Source organism: Anser cygnoides, chromosome 2, assembly GCF_040182565.1.
Source record: "Anser cygnoides isolate HZ-2024a breed goose chromosome 2, Taihu_goose_T2T_genome, whole genome shotgun sequence".
In the NCBI taxonomy this organism is placed as follows: Eukaryota; Metazoa; Chordata; class Aves; order Anseriformes; family Anatidae; genus Anser; species Anser cygnoides.
Window position 1 is genome coordinate 46,503,455 of NC_089874.1, and position 21,122 is coordinate 46,524,576.

At 44.0% G+C, this 21,122-nt stretch overlaps 1 protein-coding gene across 2 annotated transcripts in view; it reads left to right on the forward strand.

The window, feature by feature from the left end:
- Positions 1-21,122, forward strand: part of TMEM108 (transmembrane protein 108) — a 154,362-nt gene that overhangs the window by 111,601 nt on the left and 21,639 nt on the right. The window contains exon 1 of one of the 2 annotated variants that reach the window (XM_066991986.1): positions 6,960-7,795. The exons of the other annotated variant lie outside the window; for it this stretch is intronic. Coding sequence (XP_066848087.1) covers positions 7,756-7,795 — 40 coding nt within the window. The 5' untranslated portion in view covers positions 6,960-7,755. Of the gene's footprint in view, positions 1-6,959; positions 7,796-21,122 lie in introns of those variants that run through there. 2 annotated transcript variants of the gene reach the window in all.

Genomic DNA, 21,122 nt, shown 5'->3' on the forward strand with positions numbered 1-21,122 from the left:
AACCCTTGTTCACTTGAGAACACCTCATGGTTCCTAAGTAAAATGCATAAATGAAAATAGAAAGTGGTAATTAATGTCCGGCGCACATGTGCAGCATTGCTGATAATGTTGCCTGGTAACAGAGGAGGGGATGGCAGGGCCCTGCCAGGAGGCAGCGGCAGGCTGCGAGTCCTCTTCAGCACCGAGGTTTTGCCCAGGGGAAGGAAAAAGCCCTACAGACAGCTCTCACCGCCTTAGCGACCCGCATGTACGGGCATGAATGCATACACGCATACATACATTCCGTTTTGGACTGCAAAATGCCATCCTGAATAAAGAAATGTATGCGCGCTCTTTTTATCTCGTACCAGACACTTGTGTTTTGCTGTGAGGTGCCTACAAAGGGCTTTGAATAACAGTATGTTCCTGTGAGGAAATTTTTCACATCCTGCTCCTTTGATCATGGTGGCACGGGGAGAAGGAAGCAGGCTGTCTTCATTTCTGTAACTAGGTAGGGTGCCCAACTTGACAAGGAAAAACAGTTCTTACCCTACAGATTTGCTTTTTATGAACGAAAGAGCATTAGAACAATTTATGCATTTGTAAGTGCATTAGAAAGAGGCTTGAAAAGAAAATTGGCAAATTCCTTAGGAATCAGCATTTTTTTTCACTCCTTAGCATATTCCAGTTTTCTGAAAATATAATCTGTTTTCCCTGGTTTTTAGTGTGTTTCTCACAGTTATAAAGCTAGTTTCATTTTGGGTTCCTCCTGCAGTACATGAAACTATTAACCAAAATTTGTGTTCAGTTACTAAACAAAAATATTTCATTATTGTAACAACTACCAAGGTCACAGAAGCTTTCAACACGCAGTCCTAGCAAGCCCCAGGAAAGATTTTTGGTTCAGCCACTGTCAATCTCACCCAGTGCTGAGACCTCTCAGCCCAGGTTGCAGTCCCCCATAAACTACATGCATTGCCAACAGAAATGTGTGCTCCGAAACAACATTTCCATCTTGTAAGGACAGGACTAATTTTATTAGGCATTTGAATGCTGAGGCAAGTCAGTCAGATTATGAATGCTTCCAATCAGCTCTCCCAGAGGTCAGAATACTCTTTATCTGCAGCTGAGTGGTACCCCAAAAGGATGTGCATTTTCTTTTATTTCAAAACCATCTTGTGAATTCAAATGAATTGCTTCGTGCCAGAGATGTGGCTGAAAGTGCTGGTGGCCAGCATGAGCTTTTGGAAGCCCATACATACACACCTACCCTTGCAGCAGATCTGTATATATTGCAAGTTGAAGTTGGAGGCATCACTTTCATCACAGGCCAAAGACTAGGTAAATTAAACAAACTCATCATAAAAGGATTTCAGAATGCTTTTTCATGGTAATGAAAATTAAATGCCTGCAATCAAAAGTGAAAATATGAGTACACGAGGGAGATAATTTGCAAGGAATCATAAAAATTGTTAGAAGTAAAAGTTACAAAATGTACAATGCAGTACTTTTCACCACAAATCTAAGGAGAAACAGGAGAAATACCAGCTTTGATTTTAAATTATAGCAACACTAAATGAAGACAATGAAGAACTAAAAAGTCATCTTTTAAAGGCATTTTCAATTTATCGGCTGCATTATTCTGAGACAGAGTGCTGAACTACTGAAAATCTTTTCATATTTAAAGTCCTTACCCATACTACTTTACCAGAATGATATGCAGCCCCGGTTCTAATTACTTGTGGTACACAAGATCGATGGATTTTCTCTTCACTTGGGATTATCAAAGGAGCAAAGAACGAGGCATTTTAAAGCAAGAGACCTAGTGAAATATTACCTGGCACTCTGAGTAGCCAGGAGGTTGGAGGGAAGGTTAGATGCCCTGAAAGGTGCTTTTCTGCACCTCTGAACCCGTGAAATTGAATAGCAGCCAACCCCTTTAAAAGACTGTGCAGTAATGAACTGTAAAAAGGGGGCTAGTTCAGTGAGATAGTGTTTTATAAACAGTAGGAGAGAGATTTTGGCCAGCAGACAAACTCCTTCCAGCATGGTGATGAAGCATGCATCAGTCTTCCTGCTGGGGAGCTTCCCATTAGCATCAATCTTGGCCACAGTGCTTTGGGTCCTCCAAAGGAGTCTTTGACGTTAACGACATGAACAAATATAAATTCAGATAGCACCTTTTAACCTTATATGGCTTCTTTGTGTGTTTTGGTATTGCTAAAGACAACTGTAATCACAATAACAGCTAACATTATATCTGAAGTGGGCAGCAGTGTTAGGACGTGGAAATGCAACGCACATCCACAAATTGGTATCAAATTCACCATCCGATCTTAGTGGGAGCTTCAAGCTGTGGCAATTGGGTTGCTGTTAATAATACAAAAGACAGCTCCATGACTCCCGGCACTGAAGAAAACATAGCCAGCAAAGCCTGTTTACTGTTTATTTTCCCCTTCCCTGTTTGCTGTGGTCCTACTACTGTTTTTTTTCCAAAGAGCCGTGATTGCCCCACAAAGCAAGAGGCAATGTCTACAGTAGTAAGGAAATGATTGCGTGGATGTTGGTATTAGTGATGTCCTGTCCTTGTCCATGTAGACTACAACCCTTTTGGTTTGGTAAGGTTTGTCCCTGACCTTCTGCTCAGTTTGAACTTTTCCTGATAATGACCTAGCTGACAGAAATGCCAACCTTTGTTTAATGCCATAATATGAAGCAGACTGAGCCATGGCAGCAATGGGGTAGTGACAGAGAAAAAGAGGTAAGCACAGCAGGATGGACTTATGTGCCATCTGGCTTCAGACGTTTTTCATTACCTGGGTTTTCTCATTTTCTCCAAATCACTTCAGCTGTGTGGGGTTACCACCCTGGCAATAGGCTCACTTTTGTAAGGTGCTGGAATACACGTTAACATACTTAACTTTACATGTTCACATTTGATGATTTCTCTATGAAGGCTGGGGAAAAAAATATATGGAAAATTTCTTTTTTCTTTAATTGAAATCTAATACACTGATGCTTGTCTCTTATTAGAACTGTGCTCTTTGGACCAATTCTTCCATCACTGTACACCAAAACATTAGTCCCTAAGAGGTGAATGTGGTCCAGAAAAGGGTTGAGTCAGCAAATAGAAAAAGTAGGAAAAAAAATCCTGCATGGTCTTTAAGTCTGGGCATTGATAAGTGAATAACCTTTATAATGCCAGATTTGGAAGCACGTAGACTCTGTTTACCCCCATTTTACCCATGTCCGGTATATTTGGATTAGGATGGGGTCTTTCAGATAATCCACCAAAAGTCTGGCCAGTTTCATCAGCCTTCATGGGCCTACTGGGCCCATCTAGTTGGTTTGGAAAGTACCAAAGTCAGATCCTTAGATCTCCAGTATGTTTTTGTTTCTTCCGAGCTAACAACTCTTTATCTACTAAAACCTTTAAAGGTTTATCTACCGATGGCTAAGTAATGATTTTACCTCTGTGGAATATTTGAGCCAGTGTCTTGGCGATTCTGGTTCTTCCAATGCTGTGTCCCCAGTACCACTTAATCCAGAATATAAACGTGATGGTGACCCTCTGCTCAGCTGTGAATTTCATGTACGTTATACCTGCCCTCTCAAGTCCCCTTGATTTTATGGCATACAGGAGGTAAAATGGCTCATAAGGATCTTGACTACTGAAATGTTTGTGTTAACTTGTACGTCAAAGCTGTTGAAGCTGGAAGGGTTATAGTGTTTCGTAAGTATACATGTTCCATAGACCCCCAGCACCTATAGCATAATAACAAGAACAAGATGCGGTCCTAGAAACTGAGAAAAATGCAAACCACAAAGCTGCCAAATTAACTAAATTTGTCACAGAAGCAGTGAAAGCATCTGCAGGCTGAATCTCATGAATTTCATAAGGAAGAGAATCCCACCAAACTGGGGCCAGGCACATTCCAGATGGCACAGATGGTTTAGCAAGTGACAGATTGGAAACAGAACCCAAATTATGAGCAAGTACATAAACAGAAATCAAAATTTCTCCAATAGGTAGGAGTCAAAGTCTGAAGGGTCTTCAGAAACAATAATAACATGTTAATTTTAAGTCTCAAAAGGTAGCCAAGTGCAATGCCTGAATAAAGATGGTATATGACAAGTATTGAGAGGAGCACACAACTTTTAAGTGACTGCCAAGTTTGGAGTAGATCCTAAACAAAACAAAGAGGCAGAAAATGACCACCAAAATGCAACTATAAACCAACCTAGGAACTGCAGATAAGCAAGCCAAGATTTCGTTAACTCATTTCAAAACCAATCTGATGGAAAAAACGACTTTGTTATGTCTTTTTTAATCAAAATGTGATTTTGACTGACTTGTATGAGAGCCAATTTATAGATGGGTGGAAATATGCAAATCATAAAAACAGTAAGTACCCGTGACCATGTGAAGAAAATGTGTGAAACCAATAGGAGCAAGGAAAGAGGAATCAAAATTAAGAATATTTCAATATCAATAAGGGATGGAAGGAGATCACAGCAAAGCTAACCCTCAAAACAACATATGGGGAAAAGTGAGAGGACTCTTAGCTCAGAATTAAACAGAGACTGATTATTTTATACTTCAGTAATACAAACCACCATATGTGCTATCTTTAAATTCAATACAGCAGAAAAATTGAACTAATAGAATAATAATGCTAATCATAGAATCACAGAATATCCCGAGTTGGAAGGGACCCACAAGGATCATCAAGTCCAACTCCTGGCACCGCACAGGTCTGCCCAAAAGTTTAGACCATGCGACTAAGTGCACAGTCCAATCGCTTCTTAAATTCAGACTGGCTTGGTGCACTGACTGCTTCACTGGGGAGCCTGTTCCAGTGTGCGACCACCCTCTCGGTGAAGAACGATAATAATATCATAGGGGCAGTTTAAGAACTTGTGAGTGTGAAAATGCTAATTATAGTTTTGTGTATCTGTGTGTGTATCTGTGTGCACATAGATATTTATACCCACATACACACACGCATGATATATATGCGTACAATTGTATAGCTGCAAGCACCTCCAGCTGTCTTTAAGCCATTGGTGATACAGCTCCCAGACAGCCATCCTGTTGGGGACAACACCCATTACTGGTAAATCCCTGGATACTAAGCACAGGCTGAGGTTTTTATTCATGTTTGTGAATTTCTTTTGTGACCCATTGAAGGACTTAAGTAGAGCCAGAGTGATGGGGAACGTGCTGTGGAGCTGGCATGCCCTCTCTCAATACCTTCTAGTCTTTTCCTGGCATTAAGGACAAGGAGTATTTTGCTGGGAAGGGGTAATACTAATAAAAGAAGCAGTAAGATGGTCTTTCAAGCTATATGGTACAATTAGATCTTCTGTATGTTCTTCTACAGAGGGACTATAAACATATTGTCTCCTCCGGCTCCGTTTTATGGGCCTGAATATGTTCCACCTCCTAGAGCTACCAACAGCCAGGCACTGTGAAGAGGCTGGAGCGCTTCAGTAGCTCTGCTGCATCCCACCATGCACACATACGTTCCTCTTCAGTTTTCAGGGTTGCGGAGTGTCATTTCATCCCATAGGTTTTGTTTATGCTTTTCTCCGGCCCAGTGCACTCAGTGTGCATCCCTAGGAGCCAAGTCAAGCTCTGGATTTGTTCTGCAGATGTGGTTTGGAGGAACTGTCTTACGGCAGGGATTACTTCACAGTACTTCAGTGCAAAGCTGTATCATAGCTCTCCTGTCACCCCACGTCAGAAAACATTTTTTTCAAAAACAGTGTATGAAGCCTGTGAGTAGGTCATAAAATGTCTATGTGAGAAAATAAAGCGGGAAAATACAGCCATGTCTTAGTTTAGTAGCTTTACCTGCTGGCCGGGCACATCACCTCTTCTCTTCACCTTTACTCTGGGCTATGTGCAGTACCACTTCTGTGCCTCCTCCCTTGCTTTTTTATTCCCTGCCAGACCCTGCCCTACTCCTTGCCCCACTGCCTTTCTGAGTTGCTTTGATATTCAGATCGACTCAAATATGCTCTCAGATCAAGCGGCGGAAAAGGCAATAATTTAAGTCACAATTATAAATCTTCGATGTGCGCTGGAGGTCTCTCCTTGTAGCTGCCTGCCTTCCCCCTGACCCCACCAGCATGTTCTCAGGGTCCAACACCGCCTGCCTCCCCTATTTTCCTGAGCAGGGGACAAAGATCCCATGTGGGGCAGGCAGAGCCCCCCGAGCCTCCGTCTCCTCTGATGTGCAGTGTCTGCTGCTCGCTCAGGAAGGAGGGAAGGCAGCCCTGCTGCGGGGGAGACGCGCGTCCTGGGGGGCAGGCAGCCAGCCCGCCGCTTAATGAATCGGCGCCTTTCATCTGACAAGGGGCTCATGCACCGTGCTTAATTAGATGTCTCCAGAGAACCGTAGGTACTAGATCATCCCCTAGAAGGGGGAAGGTGGTAACAGACATGGAAACGCAGTAGGTGCGGCGGGGCCCCAGCCCCTCAGCGATGCCACATCGCATGGGGCCGCTTCGGCAAACGTGTCCCAGGCACAGCAGGAGACCCTATTAAAAGATGAGAAAACTGCCAGCTTTCCTGTCAAAAAAAAGGAAATCGTGCGACAATTTGTCCAACCCCAGGCTTCAACGAAGGAATGGGAATGTCATCGAGAGAAATGTGTGTTCCCACTTCTCTCCCAGGTCTCTCCTGCTAAAGTCCTGCTGTCCACGTTCACACCTTGCCCACCTCCCACTGCCAACCCCAGTGCCCCAGTGGGGCAAGTACCAGCACCAGCTTTCTCAAAAAATGAGACTTCATTCCAGGAGCAGATTATCTGACCTATCTTTTTTTTTTTTTTCCCCCATCATTCCCTTTGCTATGGCTGTTATTTTTTTTAAGTAATTTTGTTCTTTCCCATCCCCAATTCCACTTCAGATGCTTGATCCTGCATAATACTTTCTCTCTGACCTCACAGTCTGTTGCCATGGAAATTCGGCTTTGTAACTTCGCTGATGGATTAGGGAGAAGACAAAAGATAGACTGTGTAGGAAATGAACCTACATTTGCTAAAGGGCAAGATTTTGGTCATGGCTCTACTGCTACCAGGCCTGAAGAAGCCATTTAAAGCAAAGTCGTGGCTCTGCTGTGGCCCAACTCATGTGTGACAGCACTGGAAAAAAAGGTATAACTCACATCCAGGTGTTGGAAGAGGGGATTCACTCTGTGCCTTTGCCCACCCCAGGTGGGTCACGTCTCGGTCACTTGCAGACGGACACCACAGCTTCAGCAGCAGCTTCAGCAGCAGGGTGCAAACTTGATCTTTCACTTACCCAAGGGAAAGCACACAAGGCTTGCTGAAATCCTTGCATTTCAGTAGAAGGTCTCAAAGAAATCCTGCAAGAAAAGGCTCCCTATTAGCAAGGCAAGGCCAGATGTCCATTGAATATTTTGGCTTATTGCACCTGATGTTTGCTGTAGAAAATTGTTAATGGTGTTCTTTGGCTTGCTCGCCTCCGAGAGATTACACAGTGGTTTCAGAGGCTTTCCAAGAGGGTGGGCAGGCGGCACAGCTGCCTCCATGCAACGTGCTGCACGTGTTGCTGAGGGAGCCCGGATCCAGCTGGGTGCAGAGCTCCTCCCGGGCACTGCTCAGCGCTCTCGGTATTTTCTGCAGCAGCAGAGGGACGTGCAGCACTTTGCTGATCAGCCCCTGAGGTCCCAACAGCATCCAGGGCTCTGCTTGACATTTCAGGAGAATATGACGACTTGCAGCGCATGCCCCGAGCACCGTATTGATGTCACTTTGCTGGATGCGGGCCAAGCATCCAAAGGGCGGTGAGTTGGTTAATATGATAATCACGTTGCATCCCAGCATCTCCGTATGACAGAGCTTTCCATTCCTGTTCGTGATGCTGCCACGTTTTTCTCTGAGGGCACACGTGACTTAAGCAAAGTGGCAGAAGGGAAAGAGACTAGTCAGCATTCATCGGGGGAAAATATCTGTAGAAAAAAAAAAAAAAAAACCACACTAATAGTGGTGATGATAACCATCAGGAGTGGTTACATTCGCTGTAGGGTCCAGTCAGTGGTATACCTCTGAAGACTGAGAACCCCAGTAAGCAGTGGGAATGCTGGAAAATGAATAACCAGAGGGGATCAAGAAGCCTGGGGGTGGCTGGAACTTCCATGTCCAAGCCAGAAGACAGAAGGGGGAGCTGCCATATCACCAAGAGCTGGTGCCTCTTCTCGGAGGGAAGATGAGAGCCACAGCGGCTGGAAAAAGTGCAGATGGCTGCAGGCAGCACTGAACAGCTGGCTTAGCATCCAGCCCTGCTGAACCGGGCAGGGCAGCCCTCACGCCGTGGGGGGTACTCGATTTCCCAGCATGATCTTGTCTCCTTGCCAGGGATGAGGGCAGTCAGGGGCCACTGCTGTTTTGCAGGAGCAGAGCAAGACCCAGGTGCTTGTATAAAAGGAGGGGCAAGCTAAGGGTTTTATCTGCAGCCACTTTAGGTTGGTGGAGATCCTTCTCCTGATGTCAGTGGCCTTGGGATCAGGCCCCAAGTCTTTGCAGTTTGCCTTGAACAAATCTGAATAATTTGAACTCTGGGTCATGTGTGTCGTCCTACAAACTTGTCAGTAGTCCCAGCCCTGAGATGGACTCTGCCTTCCCGCTGCCTGGTGGTTTCCTTCCCTGAGATAATCTTATTCCGGAGGTCCCACTGAAGTCTCTTTCCTCTGCAGTTCTTGCTGGCACCGAGGGACTGCTCTGCAGGAGCTGGCAGTCGCTGGTCATGGAGCAGGCAGTCTTTGCCATTGAATCAGGGGCTGCATTTTAACGGAGGATGTAATAACATTGCTTATGCAATACTTGCCCATCACCAGGCTGAAGCGGAAAATTGGTTGATAAGATCAGTGTCTGACTGGCAAAGCTGTGACGTTACCAGCTGAACCAGAAGCACTTTCAGCTCAGTGGCAGAGTCCTTTCTTAGTGCAGCTATATGATACTTCAAAAATATTTGCAATGGGTTTACTTCCAGTTGGATCTACCTCCTGCAGCAAACCCTAGATTTATTACCTCTATCATGTATAAAATACCTTCTTTATACCTCGTATCAGCTTCCTTTCAAACCAGACGATACTTACAGTTTATGGCATACTACATTATAGTCATTTACCATCATACATATTGTGTTCTTGCATGGCTTTAAATGCTAAAGGACACCTTGCCGCCCTGTTTGAAAGGAGGGGGAGAGCAGAAAAGCCATGTATTAGCAAAATTGCTGTCATTTATTTCATCACATCAAGGCAAGTATGGTTGAAATAACCAATCCATTATAAGAGAGGTGATATATCATTCACTATTTGCTGCTTGCTATGGCAAGCCACTGGCTCAGCACATCCATACTTACAGATTTGGTATGTGGAAAGGTGTAACAAATGTGCAGTGGTGATGAGCAAAATTAATGTTAATATTTACTGCTCTACAGTGACTGCTATGTATCAACTCCTTCCCCCTCCCTTCCTATTTGCCCCCCTGTGTACACGCAGACGAATGTTCTGTCTATTTAATTTACATCCCAGCTCTCGCTCAGCAGCGAGCCAGTCAGCTGGGGCTCCTTCCCTTTAGCAGAACAGAAATAGCACAGGCACCTGGGGGAGGTCACTTCGCCATGCTGCTGTGCCCTCGTGTCTTTGGCTGCCGCCGTGCCTGTGTGCGAGGGCAGCTGCAGAGCGATGCTGGCTGCGTGCTTCTCCACCAAGTATTTCACTCAGAATGCGCTGAATGGACTGGGGGATGTCTGGCTATATAAAGCAACTGTGAAATTGCACACCAAATGTTTTAAACCATTGTGACAATGTAATATACTGGTATGGATATTATACTGTTTAGATAGATAGATATAAAACAGTATATGTCGCATAGAGATAGATAGATAGATAGATAGATAAATAGATAGATAGATAGATAACTTTCTTATTATATCGTTAATAAGCCAACTGGTTGCAGCATCCTGTAAGAAGTCCCTGGAGCTGCAGACAGCCCTTGTGCAGCTTCACCAGAAGGCTCCTTCGGTGGCTGCTGGGAAGGCAGGGGCAGGCAGGGCAGCACAGTTGATGTCAAGGCTTGGGGAGGTTTCATTTTAAAGTCCCTTTGTCCTGATGTCAAATCCTGCCCGTTCCTTTGCATGCAGCCTTTGTGGCCGAGGTCCCTTGTGAAGAAAGACAGAAGCATTCACGTGAGGTCCCAGCCTAGCTCTTCAGAGTCACTTGTCTTATGACACAACAGGGCATGCTTGAGGTTTGGTGTTTATAGATTCTGGACTGCTTAACTACATGTTTGGGAAGTGAATCTATAAAACAAATTAACCCTGAGCAATGCATCAGTGCTCCCTACACAGTGGACATCATTCCTTTACTCCTGTTCTGCATTACAGACAGCAAGAGCAGGCTCCGGGGCTGCTGAGTCCCAGCCAGGACATGGAGCTACTCCACATGCAAATCCCAGGCAGTTGAGCCCATATTAAATCACCTGCTCATTGGAAAGTCAGGGAGAAACAGTGGGAACAGAAGGTCACCTGTGACCTAAATGTTATTCATTTCATATGAAGTACAACAAAATCCTGTGTATTCTCTACTGGGATATATCCCACAGCCTTGATGACTGCTCGCCACCTCAGCACCTCCCAAAAAATCCATCTGATCTTTTCCCACCATGAAAAACTTTTTTTTTTCATTAAAAAATAAAATAAAATAAAATAAAAGATACCCTTCTCTAGTCCTCTAAGCCGCTGGGCAAGTTTGATCTACTTTTTTATTGTTACCACTATTGCAGCATATCATTATTTTCAGCATTTGTAATGTTTTTCTAGTCAAATTAGCCTGTTTTTCTAAATGCTGTGTTGCAGATGCTTTACAAATACCATTATTCTATTATTTTTAAATAAGAATGCTATATTTTTGCTGAAAATCTGAGTGGTAAGCCTCCTCTTAATTTGTCTCTCCACCTCTCAGCATTCCCACATTAAACACATTCGCTAAATGGGAGTTGCACGCATGCACCTTGGGGAGCAAAGCCCTGTAAATATGCATACCCTGTAACCCATTTCCAAACAGGAACAGCTTTGCTATTACAGTTCATTTCTCAAACCAGACAGAAGATAATGGGTCGGAATCTGCTCTCGGCTCTGCTTCTGTAACCCGCACGACTTCAGTGCAACGCAGGTGCCTCATGGAAAGGCAGAGCCCGCTCCCCTCGTGTCTCGTTATGTCCTGATCATCTTCAGAGCATCGGTGCAAGAATGAACCTGACAGGGATTCCTGATAGCACGGGGGGACTATGCAGGACTTTTAATTCAGAAGCATAAAGCAGAAATGTCAGAGGAGATGCCTGGGTCCTTGAGAAATTGCTATCTTCTGCCCAAGTGCTTGCCCTTGGTTGCCCAAAATCAATGTTTCTGCACCCTGGCACCCCTTCTTTTGGGTGATCTGGATATGGGCACTTCTGTCTCAGTATTTCCAAATCTGCCAGCAACGCTTGAACAAGAGCAAAGCAAGTCATTCATGGCTCACTAGAGCAGTGAGTGGTTGCAGCTTTTGACAGCATGACAACTGAGTAATAACAAGTTTTCACATGGTGGCTCCACGGATCTCTTCGGTGGCTACAAGTTGTACTAGAGATGCCCTGTCCTGGGGAGCGACATGTGAAACGGTGTGTACGTGGTGTTTCATAATCAGTCTTTGGCTAAGGATGTGCATGCCAATAGGCTGGTCAGAAGGTTTCTGAGTGTGAATATTTTTTATCCTGAAAGGGACATCTCGAACTGAAACAGCTTTTCTTGCTAGTCCGTGTGTCATTTGTGCAAGAAAGCAAGTTGTTTTTTTAGGCACCAACTTAAATTCCTGCTTGAAGCAACATACTCCATTATGAGCAGGTGAACCTGGGGTTTTTGTTCCCAGTGGTTCAAATTTTATTAAATCTATTTTGCTCTTACCAACGCTGCAGAAGATGAGCATGAGCTTGAGTGTTTTTTGGAGAACAGATGAACTAGCAAGTCAGCATGACCGCAATGTCCCTGCAATGCCTAACGCAGTGAGGGCCCCTGATCCCATCGATGTGTCTCGATGTGAAAGCCACAAATACATTGGGTGATGATAAAAGTACTGGACAGGCTTTTGCTAGCAGCTCGTGTGGTTCTGGCTGCGAGGCTGAACTTGAAAGATGGGGCTGCCGAAGCTGGCAGAGAGCGAGGATCTGGATGAAGTCTTGCAGACGTTCCCAGTAGTCGCTGTGGCAGGGTTCCTGTCTGCCAGACATAAGAAACAGATTAAAATTGCCCTAAATAACCTATGATTATCTGATGCTAAGAGCAAAAATGTCTCTTCTAGGAAAGAGGAAAGCCACAGGCCCACTCAGAAACATGTAGGCTCTTACAAAGCTAATTTATGACCAAGAATTGGGAAATGTTAATTAGTCCTGTGAAAGCAAAACACTATTACAGCTTCAGTTCAATTTCTGTTTCCAGGCTTACCTCCATTTTTCAGGCGCTCCTAATTTTCTCAAGCAAGTTCCTCAGAGAGGCCAGTGTACTTTTCAGGTTTGGCATCAGCCTAAAGGTGAATATTTTGAGAACTCTCAGCAAAATCAGCTCGGCTGTTTTTATGACACGTGGGTGTGAAGAGAACCCGGCTATTCCTATTTGTTCCGGTTGCAGCTTCTCTGCCCTCATAACTCAAGAACAGCTGACGCTAGGAAATTTGAACTCAGCTTGTTTTATAGACCTCAGTGATGAAGGAGAAAACAGTTCGTGTCTGAAGAAAATCAATTCAACATTTCTGGAGTTGGGAGCAATTAGAGTCGAAGGCCAAATTTTGCTTTGAATTACAGCAGTGCGGCCCCCCTGAAATGCCAGTCTGAGGGCAGATTCATCTTGGCACATTTTGTACATATTCATAAAGAAATTTGTTTTTTTCCTAGAATGCTAAGCAGAGGTCGAAAAGAAGAATGTCAGATTTATTCTGCACGAAAGGCCCAATTCCAGCTCTGATGCCAGTCCATGGGTTGAGGTATAAATAATGTGCATGCAGCATGGAGCAAATATCTCTGCCATGTCAATGCAAGGTTTGTGAAATGAACTGAAATAGAACCTTTGCAGATAAAATTATTTATTCTGGACATATTTCTTGTGTCCAGTGTCACTCAGTAAGAAAATATGCAAGCTGCACCATTTTCCAGTTTTATTTTCCCCTGTTCTTCTTTTCCTTTTCTCTGTCTTTCTCCCTCCTCCCTGTCTTAGAGCCTCTCCTCTGTCCTTCCTTCTTCCTTTCCTTCCTCACAGCAATGCTCTAAGGCTGTTATCTGCAGAGATCTCTCTAATGATCTTCCCCATGCCAATGAGCAGTAACTAAAGAGTTAACGTTGACATTTAAGTGTCAGTTTTGGGCTTCGACTTTACATGTTAGTGACAGGAGAACATACTGAGGAAAAACTTTCATTTTTTTAGAAATGCAGAACACAAGTGTAGATTATGTCTTATTAAAATGTTGTGGGATCAGTCACGTAAATCCATGGAGTGGGTTTTAACCAGCCTTTTGGTTTTGGGTTTGGTTTGGGGTTTTCATTAAAGGCTTATTGTTGTTTCTGTCAAATTGAGGCCTTGCATGAAATTCTACAAAATACCACCAAAGGGGTCCGTCGGTAATGTGCCCCTTCGTCTTGAGATGAGCTGTTTGGTCCAAGAAAAATCACCGTGAGCTGTAAATGGTTAAAGGGAATAGATGTGTTAAAACCTCTTATGTCCATGGCATATTTACAGAAAGTGGATTTTTCCAGTGCCTGGATTAGTTAGCGGATTGTCACGTGCCGTATCAGGCAAACTGCAGATGAACAGCAGTTAGGAACTGGAGTCCGTCTGCTCCTGTGCCATTACAAGAAGCCTCCCCAAATGGCCCAACCATTCCCTGACATCCCTTGAAGCAATTCTCTGCTTGGGCCCACAGCAGGGTTTTGCTAAGGTTGGTGCATCAGTTCAGTCTCATCCATTTTCAAGATTATTTTACCCCTTGTGAGCTGGTCACAGCACTCTGTCCTTATGACTGAGCTGAGCCTCAGTCACCATGACATACATTTAGATTTAAGCAAATACGATTGTGGCTTCACTTTGTATGAGCAGTCATCCTTTTAAATGTGCTTTATCTTCCTAAGCTGTATGCCATGCATACTTGGTATGAGATTTTGCCATATGTCAAGGTGATAATGCATCCTATGAGACAGTTTTGCCTGGGGTCTGTAACAGAGACTACCAAGGAATCTTGCCAGTCTGGATTTATATCTTCTGTCCCAATGGAGAATACCCTGTGCAGACATTTCAGACCACCTCAGTGTGCTCCACCTGATTCATGGGACTGTCTTTCTTGGGCAGGGGTTGTTGTTATTTTTTTCTAACTTCAGACAAATTAAAGACCTTGATGTGCTTACTGGAAGAGAGGCCTACATCTAAACTATAAAAGATTGCATTTTTTCTAATCTGTTTATTGATAAAAGATGAACAAAAGTCAAACATTAAATATATGTGTATGTTAATAAAAATAACGTGGATAAGCCCAGCCTTATTCCCCCACAGCTGCTGTTATAGCCTGCCTGTCCCTGTGGGTACACAGAAGGGATGGATTGTCAATCCAGAGATTTCTTTGGACAAGAAGACTCCTCAGCATAATCATACACACATCACTGAAAGAAATGTAAATGTACATCGTCAGGCATTTGTTAAGAATGGGATTTGCATATTTGCCATCAGCAACTCTTATTCTGTGGAGGTTGAGTTTGATCATATTCATTCCTGTGAATGAAAGGGTGATTCGTTTTTTTTAAATGGAGATCACAATTGGTTATTTTGTCCTAACATCTAAAAATATTATTCGGTTTCTCCCTTCCCCTTCTCTCCTTCCTTTCCTCCTTCTCCTTGCAATCAGTGTGTTTGTTTAAGGCTGGTATCTCAACGGCTCTGTCTGAGGAGGGAAGTGTAGGGAGAAGCACGTTTTTACATGATCCTGTTAATGAGCTGTGCCGCAGTCACTGGGCTGGAGCTTTGGAGGGGTTGCTCTGCACTTCTGGCTTTGAGTGAGTTGTAAAAATGTCATCCAGCAATGAAATGCTCTTGGCCTTGCAGCTTTCCAGGTACAGAGCCAGCTCTGGGATGGCTCCATGTTGTCTGTGCTTTTTGTGTTTCACTAGGGCCGAACAACTCACGCGAGCTGAGGATCCGGTCTGCTGCTTTAAACCTTGTATAAGATGGTCAAGCGTGTGTGTTGCCTGTGCTAGAAGTCCCAAACGATGGGCCAGAGGAGGCCTGCTCACCCCAAAGGTCCTGCTGCAGGAAAGGACAAATGAACCTCTTCCTTCCTTCCTTCCTTCCTTCCTTCCTTCCTTCCTTCCTTCCTGCATGTGTGGCTGCAGAGCATCAATCCACGGGCTCTTTACTTCTGTCTTTCATGGAAAAGTTAATGCCTCGTGGAGTTAAAAGCCTCCACGGAGTTGCACAGGATAAGTTTTAGCACATTGTAGAAGATCTTAATCACTGTTAAAATTTGAAGGATTTTAAAGAATAACTTCTACAGGAACCTAGTTTCATCCCTGCTAAGATCTCCGCATGGTTCTTCTCCCAGGCTCCCGTATGGGCAGCATGGTAGCAAGCAGAAAAACCCTGTTGCTGTGTGCCCTGAGCATACCCCAACACTTGAGATACCCTTGCTTCCTCACCAGGACGTTGTTGTTCTGGAGCCATCAAAGGATCAAGAATTAAAATGTTTCCCTTTCAAGCAGAAATGAAGCAGAGCAGCTCTCTCCAAAGTGACTCAGTCTCTCCTCGGGCCATTCCAGGAACCCAGAGGCTTGGCTTTCCAGCTACACCCTTCCCCCTTTGTTCATGTCCCTGTCCCACAATTGTGTCAAAGTCTGGGATAGACGGTGAGATAGAGCGGTTAAGGTAGCTCAGAGCTACGTGGTTGGTCCTCTTATATCAGAGGGGTCTTGATGAGGGAGGCTGCACTCTCCCTGTGCCTCCAGAGCCACTCTGTAGGTGACTGGGCAATAAGGAATCAGCGAAAAGCCCCTGCTCAGATTAAAGCTTGGCGTCACTTGTGGTTTCGAACAATTCCTCATGGTCTTTCACTTTAAAAAATACGGATATTTATTTTGTTTCCAGATATCATTTTTTAAAAATAACTCCTGAGAACTGTTGTCATCGTATCCACCTTTCAGTCATGCTCTGCAAAAGTGGCTGTTCCAGCGCATAGTGTTTCTGCTCAGCTGCTCCTCAGACCCCGGTGAGCAAGCAGAGGATAAGCGCTTTCTCTGCTTCACTTTAGGGCTGCTTACACTGCTCCTTCCCCCTCTGCCTTCTAGAAATATCACATCTGGACTGACTCCAAACCTGGAAAGTTTTAGCCCAATTAAATAATTATTGTGACAGTTATGTGTCTGTTGAAAACCACAGGCTTATTATGGAACCATAATTCTGGTCATTGCCGTAAGTACATTCAATCCCTTTACCATCTTTTCAGCCCTTTCTAAGCTATTCCACATACATTTTTAACACGCGCCAAAGATTTTACATATAAAAAGAAAGTTTGGAAACAGCGCTGGATAAGTTAGGTAATATGATGCAAATTGAAGGAATAAGTCTGTATTCTTTTTTTCCCCTACATGGTGTGTGCCACGTAGCTTGGAAACTCAGCCACTGCCTTTGACATGTGCATGGCAGCTAGATGATTTTTCAAGAGACATGATGGAAAAAGCAAGTAGCCAAGCCCAAGCCTCGTGCAAAGAGTAATACAGCCTTTGACTGCAGTTACTTACTAAACCCAAAGATTAATCTGGCTAAAGAAATTAAAAATATGTCAGAAAAAAAAATGTAAAGGGCCCAAGGCACTGCTGATAAATATGAAACATTTGTGTCTTGCTAAATGTATTTTTTCATAATTACCAGTGTATGGATTTGTATTGTTCAAAGCCCTAACAGTGAACCTCCTGTGATGGATGCACAATAAAACAGAACTAATTGGAAGCATTAATTTAGACAGAGGCATAACTTGACGTGGAGCTCTTAGAAAGAGATGCTTTAATACTGCCATAGCAAGTATAAAATGTTTGCCTGTAATTTGTAAGCTCAAATCATGCCACCTTCACAAACAAATTCTTGCAAACTCTTGCTGTCTTTTTTTTTAGTGTTTTTGTTTTATTTCCCTGCTGATAAATATCTCAGACCCAAGGTCATCTTAAGGAAAGAGTTGTAATGCAATAGAAACGTTGCTGTAGGTGCTGCCGTGTTTCTGGGAATGTAATTGACAGTGAATGAGCATGCAGGAACAGCTCCCAGCAGGGACACTTGTGAATAAATATACAGTAAATAAGCGCAGCAGAAGAGGAGAACAATGTATCTACATAAAGAGCAGCACGCTGTACGTCCCCACAAAAATCTGTGGTTTGTGCCTGTAACAGCATAGCTGCACGTTTATTTGAGTGCTCCCTCTGCTTTATCTGCCTGCTCCCACCCCGGTCCCAGCTCAGTGAAGTATTAATCGTGTGTGACACCTCCAGCGAGTGAGCAATTCCACTGAAGTCAGAGGGAAGCTGCTCCTGCTCAGATACCTTGCTGAGGCTGTGTCCAAAATGAGAGGCTGGATTCTGACTGCACCAAGCTAAAACTTCAGGCTGAGATACACAGATTTCTTGTTATCGTATGCGTTTCAGCAGCTGGCTTTGCTTCATGCCAGATAACTTGGTTTTAGCTGCTATATGTGACTTAGTGTTTGTGAATAATCCTGGGCCAAGCAGCTGTTTTCCAGATTTTTGGTATGAAAAGTACTTGAGACTTATTTAAATCTCCTGTTTGACTGAAACACTAATTTCCAACAAACCAGGTAAAGGGGGAAGTGAAACAGCCAAACCGTGGTTGTGCTGAGCTTTCAAGATTGCTCAGCACAACCTGTGGCCACCAGCACCCAAACTTGAAGAGAACAGAAGATGATCCTCTTGCTCCTTTGCCTGCTCGTTCCAGTTATTAATTGCTGTTTGTCTTCAGATAGTTCCTTATTTCTAATTTGGTGACATTGGTCTTCAGCTGCCAACTGTGTTTTATTTCTGCTGGTTCCTTTAGTTTTTCCTGTGTTCTCCTCTCAGAGTCATTTATATGCTGAATAATTTGACTAATTGCAGTGCAGTTGTCCTGGATTTACACCAGTGTAGCAGAAGCCACTGTTTTCCCGATGGACTTTTCCTGACACTGCTATCGATGGCCCTGTAATTGGTCCCTCAAGCAAGCCTGCCTTTATTTATATCCATCCAGTCCTTTCAACTCATATTGAATGGGGCTGAAACTCAGCACTTTACCTGAAAATTATGTCCTCTGTATAATGCTTCTTGATATTCCTTCTTCTCTGTGTCCTGACCTTTACTAAGGCTGCTGCTAATATATTCGCTCAGCCACAGTAGTTAATGTTAATGCAAAGACTAATGTTCTCCTGCAGCTGTAATGCAGATGCCACACGTAGTGCTCTGGCTCCAAACAGGATTGCTTCCCTATATTGCACTTTACTGTGGGAATAGTTTTACTGCTCCGGTACAATGACAGCTGAAGATGCTTTAAAAGAGAGGGAGAAAAGGGAAAATGTAATAAGTGCGAAGTGTGACAACAAGACACTTATCATTACATTTCATGGGAATGTAACATCTGACTGCCATTCAGCTCTTCCAGCACGTGTCTGTTGAGAACCCAGAGTGATGTTTAATTGTAGCTCATTCAAAACGCCTGAGCAGAAAGTTCGTAACTTGTCACTGGCTCTGCGGTTCCCCGGTTTCAAGGTTATGTTTTGTGTATTAATAAATTAAGTCCAAGCCAAAGGAAAGCCTGCATCAGAGTAGTGTAACTGGCAGAAACATGTTATTAGCTATGTCAGGGATGAATTTGTCTTTCCGAATGCACCACTTGGTACATTTGTGCCTGCATCATTTTGGAAGAAACAACATACAGCTGTGTTTGAAGTTTGTTCCCGATGCATCAGGAAACCTCACGTCCTCCCTGGGAGCCAGGCAGCCATACGTACCATAAGGGCAGCGCGGTGAAGCCAGGTGCTACCACTGAGGTAAGCACTGAAACCGCCTCAGATTGAATCTTCCCATTACAAGGCTGGCATTTCTGCACTTCTACCAGAAAAAAAAAAAAAAATCAATTTCTGCTCCTTCTACCAGGAGCGCAGCAGTCGGATCACAGAGCTGGAGACACACTGTGCAGAAAAGCAGCAGAACAAGTGCCTCAGGACTTTGTTCCTGCGATGCTTTCTCAGCAGGACACCCAGGCAGCACAGCACACCCCCAGTTTCTGTGGGGCTCACTGTAAAGGCAGAGGTTTCCGGGCACCGGGTGCTGCCAGCAGCCATCCAGTGTAGCTGTGCGGGAGATGGGGCCAGGCAAAAGGAGGAGAGCAGCTGTTTTACCCTCTGACTCCAGCCCCCAGCATCACCAGCTGAGCAGTGCTGTGCTTTGGGGCCTGTGCAATAGCCTGGCTGAGGTAAAATGAGGCTTCTGGTGTAGCTACTGGAGAGGGAAGGGGAGAGGTAAGATGTCCACGTCGTATCACCGACAGCAAAACGGGTGTTAACGAAGCAGAAGTCAAGGCTGAACGAACAGCGAGGCTGAGCTAACTTTCGCATCGAGAGAAGACCCCTGTGGGCTGTGTGCTGACAGGGCAACATGGAAAAGCTGGTGCGTTTAATCTCTTCACAAGGGCTGTTGTGTGAATAATCAGAAGTTGTTAGGGTTGTCAGCCCAATTTCCTTCCAGAATAAAGCTGAGTGTGGAGGTGATGACATTTCAGGAATGGGTGAAGTAGATTCTATCCTGTATATAAATCAGGTTTAACCAGAAAGAAAAGAAAAACAAATAAAATAGATGGCTTATAAAGTATTACGGGGATAATGCTGTTTATGCCTGCTATTATTACTATTATCTAAACAACAGTTCCATGTTGTTGGAACAAAGAAGCACACATGACAGTACCAGCCTGTCACATTGAGGCAGGGTGAAACTCCGATGACCTGAATCCACTATGAACACTTAAACAAAAGCTCAAGGAAAAGTTTTCATGTTTAAAGCTTTGGACTTACTTATCATCTCTTAAATACACATTTCGTGTAAGTATCCCTGTAAAGACAGAAAATAACATCAAAATTAGTGATTTTAGTTGATTTGCTGATTTAGCTCATTTGTAAAGTCTTTGTACCCCTTATGATTGCAAACTGTCTTGTGGACATGCAGTGTGTTACAGAGAAAAGGCAAGGCCAGTACATGTTCAAAGTAACTTTCAGAAGCTGTACATGATAGCAGCAGTGGAATTTAAAAAAATTGCCGGTGTGCATGCAAAAAACGGCCATCCACACTAAAAAGTGAAACATTGCACTTTGTCGTGCAACATTATTCATGCTGAACAGGAAATATGAATTGCAGAAACAAATGAACTGCTAAATTGATAGAGCATATTTTTAAAAAGTGAGGTCCTCGTCCTAACTTCATGTGTATTTCCAGCTGAATTACTGATCCCCTGATTAATCAAGTACACTATCGCCATCTCACTCTTGTGTTCCGTGTGCATGATATTGCCTATCTCCACCTATTGAATGTAATGCAAGAGCACTAACACTGAGTGAAATACAAGCAGCACAGTCCTGCTCTTGTTAGCAGAAGTTATATCCAACAGCTGCTCTGACCTTACTTAAAGGAACATAAGATTTACTACACCGACTTGGACCATCATTCCTTCCAGTCCAATACCTAGCTTCAAAGGTTGGGAAAAAAATCCATATCTCAATACCTGTGCAATCTTGCAGTTCACCTAATGGAGGAAAAAAAAAAACACCCTTCCTTGATCTCTGCAGTGAGCAGCTGATATTTTCAAAAATGGAATTTGATCCTTTCCTTTTTATCTTGGTGTATCCTAACGCTGACGCTCGTGCCCCTGGCACTCTTGAGGTTCAGGTATGCATCTGCAACAGCTTGGTGTGGAGGGCCTTTGCCAACGGACCCGGGCCATCGGCAGACCTCCTTGCAGAGCAGCCGTGCAGCTCCATGGAGATGGGCCATGACGAACACCCCAGTTATTCCAAAATC